This window comes from Barbus barbus (genome assembly GCF_936440315.1).
Source record: "Barbus barbus genome assembly, chromosome: 21".
NCBI lineage: Eukaryota > Metazoa > Chordata > Actinopteri > Cypriniformes > Cyprinidae > Barbus > Barbus barbus.
In genome coordinates, this window is record NC_136749.1 from 25,547,196 (window position 1) to 25,563,915 (window position 16,720).

General features: G+C 35.4%; 1 protein-coding gene across 2 annotated transcripts in view; it reads right to left on the bottom strand.

The window, feature by feature from the left end:
• Positions 1 to 16,720, bottom strand: part of LOC306887020 (zinc finger protein ZFPM2-like) — a 162,393-nt gene that overhangs the window by 101,041 nt on the left and 44,632 nt on the right. For both annotated transcript variants that reach the window (XM_079444478.1, XM_079444479.1), the window contains one exon: positions 10,295 to 10,396. In XM_079444478.1, the coding sequence (XP_079300604.1) occupies positions 10,295 to 10,396 (102 nt within the window). The remainder of the gene's footprint in view (positions 1 to 10,294; positions 10,397 to 16,720) is intronic.

A 16,720-nucleotide genomic window follows, 5' to 3' on the forward strand; every position in this document is an offset into this window, starting at 1 on the left:
CCCTCCATAAGTACTGGAACAGTAAAGACAAAATTGCTCTGTTGGCTGTGAAGTCAAGACATTTGCAAATATGATTAAAAGATGAATATGAGACAAAACTACAGAATGTCACATTTTGTTATTAGCCGTTTCAACACATACATGTTTTACCAAATAAAAAGAACAGCACTTTTAGAGTTCATCCCACTCATTGATGTGAGCATAAGTATTGGGACAGTTGAACATAAGGCAGATATAAAAGATTAAAAGCTATTATTTAGTTGCAGATCCCTTGCGCACAATCACAGCAGTGAGTCTGTGACCCATAGACATCACCAGACTCTTGGTCTCATCCTTTGAAATACTTTTCCCAGCCTTTAATGCAGACAATCCCAATTGTTGTTTGTTTTGGGGAGTTTCTGCCTTTACTCTCCTCTTCAGCTGCTGAAATTCATGTTCAATCGGATTTAAATCTGCAGATTGACTTGGGCAATATAACACTTTCCATTTCTTTGCCCTTATAAATTCCTTGACTGAACTGGCCGGGTGTTTTGGGTCATTGTCCTGATGCAATATGAAGCACTTCCCAATGAATCTGGTGGCATTTTCTTGAATATTGGTAGGCAAGATGGTTTTGTACCCGTCCAAATTCATTCTGCTACTGTCATCATACATTAAGTCATCAGTAAAGTTGAGAGGGCCTGTTCCAGAGACAGCCATGCATGCCCATGCCATGACACCACCTCCACCATGCTTTAGGCTGTATGCTTGGGATCATTTGCAGTTCCCTTTTTTTCTCCACATTTTTGCTTTCCCATCACTTAGATAAAGGTTCATCTTTGTCTCATCGGTCCATAAACAGTTCCAAAACTCTTCTGGCTCACCTTTGTGCTTTTTTGCTTACTATAATCTTGCCTTTCTATTTTTGGTGCTGGTCAGAGGTTTGCATCTTGCTGTGTAGCATCTGTAATTCTGTGTCAAAGTCTCCTGAGGACAGTAGATTGTCAGAGCATCACCCAAGCTTTCTGGAAGTTGTTGGTAATTTTACAGACACATCTTTTAGGGTTCATTTTAACAGCTTTTACGATTTGTCTGTCATCAACTACTGTTGTTTTCTCAGCCGATCAGGTCGTTGTTGTTTGCTGGTGTCGTTGGTGGTTTCCAAACTCTTGATTTTACTTATGCTCACATCAGATAGGGGGAAGAAACTCTAAAAGTGCTGAAATTCTTAGCTGGTAAAACATCTATGTGTTGAATCACCCAATAATAAAATGTGACATTCTGAATTTCTGTCTCATATTCATCTTTTAATCATATTTGTAAATGTATTGACTCCACAGCCAAAAGATCAATTTTGTCTTTACTGTTCTAATACTTTTGGAGGGCACTGTATAGTCCTCTCAAAATTTGGTGCGTTAACACAAATTATTCATTTTTTCAGTTTAACGCTTTAAAAGTATTTAACGCCATTAACGCAGGGGCCACCCCACTCACAACTGCTGCCTCTGTCTCTTTTTTTGCTTGCTAATTTAGTCTCAGAACCTCTTTACGAGCACATCAAACAGGAGACGTTTCAGATGTGCACTCCACTTCACCTCAGTGCCAGGCACAAGCCAAACGGTACTGTACGGGCTCTTCAATTGCATGCACAAAGGTGCTGGTGCGTGCTGTAGCTTTTATCATTTCATATCAAAGCGCGAAAGAAATAACGTGCATGCAATGTCGTGGTCAGTTAAGTCATGAAGACGATTTTACGAAATGTAATAAAGTTATCAAACACTAAATTCTAAATTCAATTTAGATGAATCCTTAAAGCTATTGCTATGAATCCTAAAGTTATTGATTTCCTCTTTTTTTTTATTTTGTTCTTTGATGAACAGACATCACAGCAGCTGGGTTAATAGGTTATTTTGGGTGCTGTTTCTTTAAGAGCTGCCACTAGTCAAGATGTCATTAATTAAAAGATTAATGGAAACAATTAAAAGACGCCATTAAACAAATATTAAAAATATACCGTCTTTATGTTGTTTCTATATTCATTTGAAGATTAAATGTGAAATTATTGCAATATAAAAGTATATTTTAAAAGCTTAATGTTAGGTTGCATTAATTGCGATCAATTTCAGAAAAAAACCTGCGAGATATATATATATATATATATATATCCTTTAATACTGCCTCTCTTTTTAGAGATATAAAATATCGATTTCACCAACTTTACAGGAGAGCCAAAACAAGAATTCTACCATAGTTTGATCTGACTTTGTGTACTGATTTCAACTGTTTATAATAGAAATTTGTACACTCATGGATGACAGTACTTTTGACAGTAGAAAGAGCTCATAAAGAGCTTTCATTTGATGTATATATATCTCCATTTCACCAAAAATGTCACTTACGCCCTCCTCCTGGTTCTCACCCCTCGATATATAGAAAATAAATAAAAATTAAATAAACAAATATATAAATTAATTTGACTATATGCATGGACCTTTCTAAAAATACATTTTTAATATATACACTATCAGTCAAAAGTTTTTTAACAGTAAGATTTTTAATGGTTTTTAAGAATTCTCATCTGCTCACCAAGCCTGCATTTATTTGATCCAGCATTTATCTGAAATAAAAAGCTTTTTACAAAAAAACATTATACACTATGCCTATATATATTTTATATATATATATACACTATTTATATATATATATATATATATATATATATATATATATATATATAAAATTATTATTATTATTATTTTTTTTTTTTTTTTGTGTGTGTGTGTGTGGGGGGGGGGGGGGTTATAAAAATGAATGCTTATATTTAGCAAGGGTGCTTTAAATTGATCAAAAGTTAAGTTAAAGTAACTTTAAGTTAAAGTTAAAGGCTTCTATTTAAAGGCAGGCACAGTGATAAGTACAAAAAAGAAGTTCATTAATCCATAAAAGCTTCCTTCCCTTTCTGTTCCTGCACATGCACTTTCTTTATGCCTTGAGGAGCGTGTCAAGATATGTATCAAAGACGTCCATGATAATTAACAAAATAGCTGTACAGGCTATTACCACTAATATACAGAAGCCCATGATGAGAGAGAATGAAGGAGACGGAGGAGCAGATAACAGAGCACCGCCTTTATGAGCTGAAAGTGGATGTTCCTTTAATCTCAGGGATGCTCTCCTGCCTTCACAGAACATGCTTACGGACTAGAAGGAAGCTAGAAGTGAACTTTTGTGGAACTCAAGTGCTTATAGGGGTCAAATCATATTTTGCCTCACAAATGTTTTGTGCTCAGAGTCAGTGCATGGGCATGAATGAGAATCATTCATTCACCTAAAACGTTCATTCACAAAAATTACTTTGTTAGCTTTGCTATTTTCATTAGTGAGCAGTTATATGCAACACAAATAAAGGTAACACTTTACAATAAGGGTACATGATTAATCATGTACTAATGCCTAAATTAATACTTAATTCATCACATACTAATGATTATTAAAGGAGTTTACTAATTATGACCTATCCTTAACTACGACTGGAGTCATATGGATTCATGCATGAATAACGGCAGCCTTAACTACATGTTAGTACATGTTTGATAGTTAATGCATTAATTAACATTTATGGGTAAACTCAATCAAACAGCTTCTTTAAGAAGGAATAAGAAATACTCTGACTTTGAAATTAATTTAAATAATTTAATACTATCATAATTTTAGCATTTGACATCTTCAGCTTCGTCATAAACATTATCTGGTGGCAATGGATTAGTTGATCCTCCTCATCAAGTGTAGAAAATACTAAATACACTAATGGCTGGTTAAAGTTGATTCTGACATAGTCTCAGCCTCAGACGTCACGCCCACAGACCGTTCGCTAAACGTCTGATGCATATGGCACACTTTTATGGAAACACTTCAGGAATGTCGAAGTCGTTATCTGACTGGTTGAATTAAACCAGAATTCCGGGAGACGCGAGTGTCGCGTTTATTTTCTGTCCGCCAGGAAACAAAGATGCTGTGGTGCTAAACTCCCTCACGAAAAAGAAATAAGCCGTTGTGTTTACAACTGTGACGACGAATGCTTATCAGGGTCAACTAAATGCTGGATGTTCAAAAGTATGTGAAATATTTAAAGTTCGCGGCATAGAATCTTTAAAATACATCCGAGAGTTTGACACACCGGTTTGTTATTTTGGCAACATTTCCACGCCCCAAAACGTAACGCTAAACGAAATGAACTATGATTGGTTGTTTGACATGTCGGTCAAACGGCCTCATGGGCGGGCCTTGGCCAATGAAAGCGGACATCTATTCCAGACCTTTTGCCGTCAGTCTGCGCCAGACTAATTTTCACATGACTTTACTTGAGAGGGCCCAACATCACTAACTCATTATGAGCTACATATATATTTAATATATATATATATATATATATATATATATATATATATATATATATATATATATATATATATATGAAATAAATATTAAAAAATGTTTTAAATAAATATAAAAATCTTAAACTTGGCTTAAACATTTCTTATTTTCATTAAGTTTAACTTGATGCACTAAAATAACCAAAACTAAAATAACCTCATAATATAAATATAATAGATTTAATATAAAAATAAACCTATATAAACATATTAAACAAAAAACTAATGAAAATGACAAAAGTACACAACAAAACAACTAAAACATACGGAAGTTCTAAGCGGCCATGCATTATTATAAATTTTCTGTCTTGTTTTCTCGTGATCTCGACATAACGAAAGTTGTTTTGTCGTTATCGCGACTTAATTTTCTCGTGATCTCGACATAACGAAAGTTGTTTTGTCGTTATCACGACTTAATTTTCTCGTGATCTCGACATAACGAAAGTTGTTTTGTCGTTATCACGACTTAATTTTCTCGTGATCTCGACATAACGAAAGTTGTTTTGTCGTTATCACGACTTAATTTTCTCGTGATCTCGACATAACGAAAGTTGTTTTGTCGTTATCACGACTTAATTTTCTCGTGATCTCGACATAACGAAATTTGTTTTGTGGTTATCTGGACATAACGAAAGTTGTTGGTCTCAACCTAAAAAACGTTTTCTCACGACGTAATTGTAGCTATCGTGAGAAAATCAGGGTCGCTATATTGTCTTCGACGATAAAGTGGCAGACCCGACAGCCTCCTTCTCAAGTGTCGAACTCTTATGTGTAAGTCGTCAATCACTGACAGACACAGAGCTAAAATGTCCGAGTATGAATATGCATGACAAGTATTCTATCATAGATCAATGTAGTCGGTCACACACACAACACCTTCAATATTTGGGATGGTACTTATACCATATTTTTATTTTTATTATTTCAGTTTGAGTGAGTCCCTGATCAAAGTAAAAGCGAATACGATCATCCATGATGCTGCTTCTATAGCATTTTCTCATGCCGAATACACAGAGAAAATTAAGTCGTGATAACGACAAAACAACTTTCGTTATGTCGAGATCACGAGAAAATTAAGTCGTGATCACGAGAAAACAAGACAGAAAAATTATAATAATGCATGGCCGCTTAGAACTTCCGTAAAAACATGTAACTAAAATGAAAAACGAAAAAATAAACATGAAAATATTAGAATCTCAATTATACTAAAATAACACTGTTAGGTACATGGTTAGTTAACTAAAATTAAACTATATAAAATGAAACTTGAAATAAATGTTAACTGAAATAAAATTAAATATAAACTAAAATTAAATATATTAAAATTATATAATTTCAGCTCGTTTCGAAGACAACATTTTTCATTTTCATTTGGTTTAATACTAAAATCGAAATATAATTAATAAAAGCTATGTAGGCATATTTAAAAACAACAAAAACTAATAAAAAATACAAAAACGCACAACAAACTGACTAAAACTTTAATTAAATTTAAAATGAAACCAGAAAATATGTATATAAAAAAAATCTAATTCAAAATATTAATAAAAACTATAACAGTATCTCAGTGATAATAAAATAACACTGGTTGGGTACTACGTAAAACACCACTGATTAAACTAAATAAATCTGCTTTTAATCGCTGCGAACAGGAAGTCATGTCATTTGAGATGTTCATATTTGATGGTGTGATTCCCATCTTTATTTAAATTATAACAGGCCCATCTGACTTTTCCAACACAATGGGAGGAATGAAAGGGGGAAATGGCCTTTCAGAAGAAGACATGACATGAAAGTGAATGCGGTTATTACGTGTGGAGATTAATGTCCACTGTACAGCTCCCCGAGAGACAGTGATGCAGCTGCATGAGCGATGTCATATCCTGTATTCTGAGAGGGTTGTTTCCTGTTGGGCGATTTTCTCATTTGCATTCTATTTTGCCAGAAATCCACATTCCTGCCGGGGTTTGACAGTAATGTCTCTGTGAGGAGCGAATGGGGCATGTAGAATAGATGGTATCTGTGTAATGTAACAAGATTATCAGCAGCATTAGCAACCGTCGGCGCTATCAGAAGGATCGTGGTGGGAGGTAAATATGGAATTCAGCAGCGAGATGAATCTGACAAACTAGATTAAAAGGGATAGTTCAGGCAAAAATGAAAATTCTGTCATTATCTACTCGCCTTCATGTGGCTCCAATGAGATTTGAGAGCTGGTGGCAAGATTTTCAGTGAATAACGTCTTAAATGTCAGTCTGATGCTCATACAAAGCTATTGTATGACTTCAGAGGACTTGGAATATAGCACACGATTCATATGGTCTACTTTCATGTTTTCTTTTATGGTGATTATTGTTCTTTTTGTAACTGTTTTAACTGTCAGGATTCTGACTGACAGTATAAATCAAATTCTGTAACTTGGATATTCAGAAAAGCACCTCATTTTGTGTTAAATGACAAAAGTATCTCTAAAAATAAGTAAATGTAAAACTAGAGAGAAAGTGAGCTTGCCCATGCTATAGCATGCTATACATGGTGATAAATAATAACAAAAACATGTCTGATTGTAATTAGATAAGTGTAAATGTACAGTATCATGCATCAGAAACACCAACACCAACTTCTCGACTGATATCAGACTAGTTATCAGTGTTTGCTAAGGCAACCGTGCTTATACCTCTAACACAAAATATTGAACTTCAGCATGTAACACACCCGGCTCCATTTATGCTCCAAACCTGAGTGACACCAGAAATCAATGAGCTTTTTGTATAGTCCTTTTTCTAAGAGATCAGATTTACAATTTTCACCCAGCAGGCAAAAAAACAGGTGAAAAGAATCCCACCGACTAACACTCGCGACATATCTGGAGACCTCAAGCACCACTCACATTTCCATCAGAAAATACAGAATTCTAGTGTTGTTATGGAATATGTTTTTTTGTGTGTGCTACTTTCACAGATGAGCAACACAACCAACAAAAATCATTCATTCAAAACAAATAGGGAGGGAATTGTCTCTCTCTCAGCATTACAGGATGGATGATCAGAGAGACAGTGGGCTGCTTAGCCCCCCTTCTTTCTTTTTTTTAAAGCAGGAGTTTAAAGCTCAGCATTTTCTTCTGGAAAGCCTTAACTGGTCTATGATGCCTCTTTTTGTATGCGCTTGCCCCCATCGTTGTGTGACTGACCCCCTCAGCCCTGCTGGCTGACTGATCACAGGGACCGTTTATTACCATCGTCCCTACCGCTCTTATCTTACGCCGCCAATGCTTATTTCCTTTCCAGATTGAAATGCAAATGTGAAATTTAATGATAAATGCATTATCTGATAGGTGCTGATAACTCTGATTTGCTGTCAGTATAAAATACACACCCCAGGGGGTTCACCGGTGCCAACTTGCCAAAATCCACTTTCTTGTAAATGTACGTACCTGCAATAAATTCTGGAGGTCATATGCATTAAAAGGGAATCATATTTTGTGTATTCTGCGATGTGATGCCACGGCTGAACAGTAATTGCTGCCGTTGCTATCTTGTTGGATGTATTATCCATCACTTTGATGAAGTGACTTTTAAGAAGTGCAAAAAGACAGATAAAACAGATTTTTTTTTCGCTACCGAGAGACGGTGAGGGAAAATCTGCATGGTAAGGCGAGACTCTTGGAAAAGAAAAGATATCTGTTTTTACGTCTGTTGTGTGCTTTCTACTGAAGTTTAAAGGGATGGTTTATCCAAAAAATGACAATTCTGTCATCATTTTCTCAACCTCGTGTCATTCCAAACCTGTATGGCCTCCTATCTAAAAGGAGAACATTGGTCTCTTCCATATAATGACTTCATCAGAAAATAACACATGAGTAATATGGACTATTTTTACAGTGCTTTTATAGTGATTTATAGTGTCCTTTTTTTAAGTTTGATGGCACCCGGTTACTGTATGCTTTTACTGTACACGAAAAGAAAAAAAAACAGACGTTCAGTTTAACATTTTAAAAAACGCAGGTTTGCCATACGCCTTGGAACAACGATAGAGAAAATAAATGATGACAGAACTTCTTTCATGTATAGGAATTGTACATGTCACATGGGAACAACAAAACACTAATTATTGTCAGATGCAAAACACATCAGATTATATAATAATCTCCTCATTTCATAAAATATATTAGCAGTTGCATCATGCACTTCCAACCATGAAATACTGAGTAGACAGCATGCTAAAAAAGCAAGCACAAAAAGTGTAGTAAATGCTGCTGTGCACCATTTTGCCTCCTTTCCTTAGTAACACGGTCACTGTTTTTTCTTTATGTTAATACAATGAGACTGTGATCAAAAGCAGATCACCACATCACAATTCAACATAAGTTAGAAAAAATACGCTCTTCGTAATTCAAGAGCTCATTAAGTCTTCAGAAGCAGCCGAGAGTTTTACCTCTGTCGGGTGGCCTTGTCAAGGATATCTTTAGATGTCCTGCTATTGAGCGTCTGAAATCCCCTGATCCCAGATGGATTCATTTAAAACGTGTCATAATGAGCCGCTTACAAGTGATTACTGGCCGCTAGCTAATGGGCTAAACGGTTAAAGGAGGGCCAGGAATGATCGCGTGCTGGATTGGACCTTCAGGATTGAGTATCATATCAGAGGGGCACTGAGCACTGGTTTTCCTCTCTGATATTTCTGTTCTCCAGCATATAAAATCAGGAAGCTTTTGTGGTGCAGAAAGTCTCCAGGAGATGAAAACCAATCCAAGAAGGGCTTTGGACCAGGTCATTAGGTGCTCATGCTAAGAAACCAATGGAGGCCCAACACTTAAAAACATGCTACTTGTTGATTAATTTTGACTTTATTTCTCACACCTGTGACTTTATTTCTCAGAATTACTTAAATGCCTAATAAACAACTTATTTATCCATTAAAAAATTACACTCTCAAAAATAAAGGCATTGATGGTTTCATTTGGAGAACCCAAAATGGTTCTTCTATGGCATCAATGCAAAACCCATCTTTTGGAACATTCCTTTTAATAGTGTACTTATGATTTAAATTCTTGTTCATATGCATTTTAACAATTGCGATATTACATCAAAGTGTTTGTTCTTTTTTACATAGACTTTAGTTTACATCACGGCCTAAACCATGATTTGCCTCTTGCTAATGCTAGTCAGAAGGATATTGTATTGGTGGAGGGGCATTCTCATTCTAAAGAGTATTTTATTGAAAAAACATTTGGATGCACCTCTGAATGCAAGATGATTTGTCAATATATTTGGTCAGTTTTTACCAAATGTGTATATCTGTTAAAAGCAGGGTTATTATAGTTAACTAGAACCAAAACTAAAACAATAAAGTTTTATTTTACTTGAAATAAAAATAAAATGAAATTAATAAATAAATACAATTAAAAAAAATAATACAAACTACAATTACATTGAAAAAAAATATATTAAAAAAAAAAAAAAAAAAACTTTATTTTAAATTAAAATGAATATGGAAAAGTTTTTAAAAAAGCCTAAGAGTATTTCAATGATATATTAAATATCACTGGTTAAAAGTTCAACTAGTCAACATTTGGGAGAATACTAGCATACAGATACCTCAAAGTCAACAGATTTTGTACTAAAAGCCCATGGTGACTTTTGGTTTACAAGTTGATATTGCCAATGTCACAAAATTATCTTTCTTGTCCATCACAGTCAGTTTGAAAAGGGCTTTCATACAAAAGGAAATAACAATAAATCAGACAACATATTGTCTGTACAGATACTTCATGTAAAGTGAGAACTGGAGATATAAAATCACAATTATGAAACATATTGTCAAGATTCATGGTTCTATAACACAAACACATGTGATTTAACACGATCAGATGATGCACTTACGTGGACCGTCCCATTCCTCTGGCTCCAGAGGGGGGTGTCTGGTCTTCCCACTGTCTGTTTCCATCTCTGTCTCTCCTGTTTCTCTGTTGCCGTTCTCTTCCCCTAAAAACACAATAAATAAATCATATATTTGTGATTGTACATTTAACAGAAGCTGTAAACGTTTTGTTTACACTTATACGATAGATAGATAGATAGATAGATAGATAGATAGATAGATAGATAGATAGATAGATAGATAGATAGATAGATAGATAGATAGATAGATAGATAGATAGATAGATAGATAGATAGATAGATAGATAGATAGATAGATAGATAGATAGATAGATAGATAGATGGTCATTTTGTCCCACAAAGCACACTGGCGTCACAGTTTGAGTACAGATGCTTCGTGTCAGTGTCTCAGCGACCCTCTAACGCGGCGGAACGGCCTTCACCATGGTCCTCAAACACACACTGGTCCATCCAGATGGGTTAATCTAAAGATCAAATTCTCTCGCCACGGTGTGTTTAAGCCAGTTAAGACGTGGTTCACTTCAAAGGCAGGCAGTAAACATGGCCAAAAGGATCGCAGCTTCTTGCTTGCCTCTGCACACCCGGGCGAGAGGAGAGGGCCACGCTGCCCTACTTACTGCACATGAGGTCATTCTGACCTATTTTCCTGCATGCAAGTTCCTGCTAGGGCTCAGCTTTTTATATTCATTCTGTCCTCCTCACTCTCCCGTTAAAAAGTGCCTCACTATTTGTATTGTCAGGCCTTGAGAAGCTCCTTAGCATACTCATTGAGCATTACCATAAGGATAACAAAAGGCAATATCAACAGTTCCTTTCTAGTGTAGCGAGTTTGGGAAGGCAGCGAGATAACATTAAAGGCTCTACCTTGATCTCCGGCGAACATGTTAAGCCCTGTAACGAACCGTCTTGGAACTGTTTAATTACCGCTCAGGAAATGAAGCTACAAGATGATTCGTTAATTAAGCAGTGATTAAGGATTTTCTGCCTTCTATCTAACACCGTTTGCAATGCATTTTAAACACAATCGCCCAGGCAACCTCGCAGGAAACAAGTGTCACAGCCGCTTGATGAAGTTTATTTCAGGAACATGGAGGGAATCCGCCGGGAAAATATTGCGCCAAGCAGGTACAGTGCAACAGAAATGACCTGTAGAAAATGAAGAAGACTTACATGCAAAAGAATATATTCTGACTTTTTTTTAATTCAAGTCAGGAGTCACATATACCTTTTATTTTTTGTTTAGTGCACATCTTGCCTGTATTTTTGCATCCCTCCTTTGTCACTCTTGTATGCAGTTTATATAAATATCCATCCTGCTTCCCAGCAGGCAGATAAATAACAGGGTCAGAAATTAACCAGGGCTCAGGGCAAAATGCCCCAGATATTCACTCCAACATTCCCATTTCTAAATGTATTAATTTAGCACTTTCATCCAAAGTGACTTACAAATCAGAATAACACAATTCATTCAAGAGAAAACCAATACAAGCTAAATGCTAGAGCAGAACAAGCTAGATAGTTAGACAGAAAGTGCTTTTGGAAAAGATGTAAAGACGTGTTTTTTAATTGTTGAAGCATGAAACCATGCGACCAGCCAATTATTTTAAAATTGTTTGGCTTCGCTAATTTTTCTTTTAGGCGTTTATGCTCACAAAGGCTGAATTTATTGGATTAAAAAAATAAATGACAAGCTTTTTGTATTTCAATTATAATATTAACATATCGTTTACTGTGTATTTGACATTTTTTACATTTAGAAGTAATAATCAAAATTGTTCAGAATAAGAAAGAATTAATTGATTGATTCATCTGATGAATAACACTTGACATACATGGACATTACATTGCATTTTTGTTATATATGGCTAGAAAAAAATACATGCACTCATAAAAAATGCATAAAAAGCCCACAAGATCAATTCCATACTTCATTGGTCAGACAGTTTCATATTCGCTATCCTTAAAAAAAATTAATTGTCCCTTTACATTTACTCATTTACCAGATACTTTTATCCAAAGCAACTTAGAAATATGTGTAGCATCACAAACAATTTATCATTAGAACCAACCATATTCATAGTACACAATGCCAAGATTAAATAAACTTGATCAGAAAGAGAAAAGGACTATTCAAATTATTTTAAAAATACATACATGGAAAACACATCTAAAAGCATCTTTATTTGGACGGATTTACTCATTTGGATATCAGATTAAAATACAGTATTTAATCCAATATTTTTGTGTGCCATGTGTTTTTATGTTAATTAGAGCATTGAGTCATTAGCTTAGCAACATGCTAATGCCTATAATCGAATTGGAATTAACTTTGAGCTTGCCAAGACTTTTGTGTGATGCAGTGTGAGTGACCGTTGAATGAATTGCTGCTTGTGAAAAGCGTTTCAAATCAGTCACTTCTGACAATTAGGATGCTGCCTAGGAAGGTAGCTGCCTTTGTAGAGCTCACTAGGGTCCGAAACCGGTTCGTTTAAATCCGTGTCAAATGAGGTGGGACAGACATAAGGTTTACAGCCCTTCTGCTCACTGGTCTAAAAAAGAAAAAGAGTAAGAGATTGATGCATATGCATGCATGCATATGTCAGACATTAGGATAGAATTAGTGAGAAATCAGCCAATCAGATCGCAGCTCCTCTGTTCTGTCTAATGGCAGTGACACGCATGCGGGTCAATAAGCTTATAGGCGATTTACACAAACAGCTCCTGCAGCAAGGTAGACACAAAGTCATATTGGCTTTTCTCTTCCTCTCAGCATTGTTCTACCAAGGAAGCCCTTGAAAATGTCAATCTGGTGAGGGTGATCTGAGCTTTCTAATCCCAACAAACTGAGATCAAATGGACAAATACTATAGTCTAGACATCCACAGAAAGATTCACCTATAAACACAATATCTGTGCAAGAAATGAAAAAAGCATTTAGTATGCTAAAACATTATTTTGTATTCTAATGGTATAACAACGTGACTAAAAGAATAGACTATGATAAATATTTCTTATTACTCTCACTGAAAATAACTATTTCAATGGTCATATCCTTGCATATACTATTTTGCACCAAATATATGGTACCATGTTTTGTTTTCCTCATTTTTTTTTTTTTTACTGTGATGGTACCATACATTTTTTTTCCACCCACCTTGGAGTACAGATATAGAAATAATTAGTGCTGTCAAACAATTAATCGCATCCAAAATAAAAGTTTTTGTTTACATAATATGTGTGTGTACTGTGTATATTTATTATGCATATATAAATACACACTCATACAGTATATATTTTTTAAAATATTTACATGCATTCACATGTATATATTTATATTATATATAAATATATTTTATATACAAATATAATTGTTTTCTTAATTATATACATGCATGTGTGTGTATTTATATATACATAATAAATATATACAGTACACACATATATATTATGTAAACAAACTTTTATTTTGGATGCGATTAATCGCAATTAATTGTTTGATAGCAATAGAAATAATAATTAAAAAAAAAAAACATTAAATAAAATTTGCAGTACACATTAATTTAAATAAATAAATAAATTTTAGTAAAATTAAACAACATTTTTATTGTTTTTGGCTGGTGTCATGAGTACCTCTTAGTTTCAGTTATTCATTTCTTTTTTCTCTTTTTTATTATTTCTCCTCCATTCTGGTACATAACACCCACTTTTCACAATCCAATCAATTCCCAAAGGATCTACCCAATTTTTTTCTCATTGAACACCTATTTTATTCCAAGAAAACAAAACATCAGATTATAAATTAAAATAGTTATAAAGAGCATTTCATGCTCACTTTAAGTAGCATGGTTCTGAATATATCGAAGTATTTGATGCTATTAATGTACCACAGTAATTGTTTGTAAAGGATTTGGGTATCCATTTATCAAGAGTACAACAATTATTTTTCCAGTAAGACTGGAAGTGTCTGTTGTTAGCAATTTACCCATTTCTGTTCCCTCTGTGTGTACTGTATGTTTAATAAAGCGAAAGACTTTCTTAGTGTGAGCAAAAAGAGAAAAACGGCTCTAGCTATTACATGACCAAAACTGCCTCGTTGAATTGTTTTCTAATAATGGGAACTTTTGAATTATGTATCCTGTGTGTTTTGAAGATAAAGTGCTAATTTTGTTATGCTTGGTGATGGGTGGCCACTTAGGAAGCCAATATTTCCCCTCCATTTAAAGCAGTGGTAATTGAGGACTTTATAAAGTGAACTGCTGTTAAATAAACAGATTTCCCTGTAAAAACTAGAGACAGCTGTACAACAAATACTCAAACAAAGTCTGCAGTTTCACTTTTCCGCCCAATAATCTGCAGTGGCATGCAGCTCTCGGAAGCTGATTACAAAAAAATTCAAATGCCTCCAGTACGGACAAGAAAAAAGGAAAATAACCCAGCAAAATCCCACCCAGCACCCCGGTGGAGTGTGTGATTAGTGGAAGGCCTCGGCACTATCTCTTTAAAGGCCCATAAATTCCCCATCATTACAGGAACTGGCTGTGCTCTCTTCTGGCTGCTGCTGGCCTGCGTTATCTCTCCATGCGATGCCGTCTGGAGTATGTAGATCTGGCCAGGCTAGATTGTCATACTTAACAAACATTAATGAATGATTTCCTGCACAGAGTCAAACAGGGCTAAAGGGATGCGTCTTTCATCTTATCGCTGCGCAAATGAGCATTTTCCCATATTCTCCTCGCTTTACCATCAGCGCCGGGAGAAATGTAGTGAATAGATCTTTCTGCAGCCGAAGATCCCGATTAGAGAGGAAGCGGCACAAAGAAGAGCGTAATTAATTCTACTGTGCACTGTTTACTGGCTCGCGTCGTAAGGCCGCCCAAATTCAAAGGATCTGTTCGGAAGTGGCACCTTGCTACGGGCTAAAATGACTCATAATTATTCAAGTCTTTCTCCGCTGTGATACCATCAGACCAGAATGGAATCTTGATGCTGTCATTAAGATCAATTAATTCATATTGAACATGTTTATTCTGCAGCTTTCTTGAGATTTCTTCTGATTAGTAAAGCCAACATTCGCTATTGGTTTGAAGAGTTCACAACCGCAAAAAAAGCAGACCAACTCAGCTGCTCCCAAAATAAACATTTACAAGAATGGAAAAACGGAAGCAAGGTCGAATTTCACAATTTCTGTAAAACTACAAAAAAAATATAACACCAGCATTCTCACAATTATAGCAGCGAGTGTGACAGCGGCTTGTAAATTTCAGTTTGAAACTTGTTCACAAGCGCAGCGCCCATAAATGTGAAATTGACTGTGAAAAGGAAGTTGTTTGGAGGGGGGCTGCTTCAATTGTCAAGGAGACAACAAGGTTGTCTCTCTGGACTATCAGGGGTGCCTTTTTTCTCTTTATTTCCCTCCATCTTCTATTTCAAATAAGGAGGCCCATCTCTTCCGACAGGCCTCAGGTTTCATGTTTATTCACGTTTGTGCGCTAGACTCACTCTATTCATCGGCAGGGACTTCATTTCACAGTGCGCCTATGCTGTTTCGAAACCATTTCGTATGAAGCCATTGACGGAAGCGTCTCAATCATTTCATGGTACATGAGTGCGCAACGATGCCACTGAAGCCGAGACCCTCTCCAAACAGTTTAGGGTCGGCGCAGAGAGGAACCACTCTGCTGTTTCAGGGTATTTGGTTCCACAGAGGCTGGTGGGAATTGGAATGAGTGATGTGCAAAGAGTCGACGCTTCAAAAAGATTTACTGATCATAATGCATGATGGTTTTTGTGAGCGCTTACTGTTATAAACCAAACAGCTAGTTTTTTTGTGTGTGTGGTTTTTCACAACGTTATGAATGATGTCATCAGAGCATATCAATGGTGTTGGACATTGAAAGTTCAAGCTATAGTGTGCTGAAGAGTCATAGATACTGTAAGTACATATATTCAATTAAACAAAGATTAAAAATACAGAAATCAAATTATTTTCATTAAGTAACAGTTTTTGAATATAGCAAGGCAAACGGATCATTGTAGAGACATACAGGACAGCGCAATCCGATTACTGAACAAAAGACTCTTATGAGCCACTTCTTTACAAATACTTATGAATAAGAATAAATTCTATTACAGTTTGATTTAAAAAATACAGAAATGAATGTATAACATGTAATACACTGCTAATGCAGAAGGAACATCAATTACTGAAAAAATGACTCTTATGAGCCACTTCTTTACAGCGAATTAAACACATACAGTAAGAATAAGCACCAGTTCTTAGATTAAATAAAATAAAGACATTAACATATTTTTATGATGTAATGCCGCATTGTGAAACATACAGTCCAGCGCTACAAGTGTAATCCAATTACTAAATAAATTACTCTTATGAACCACTTCTTTATAGTG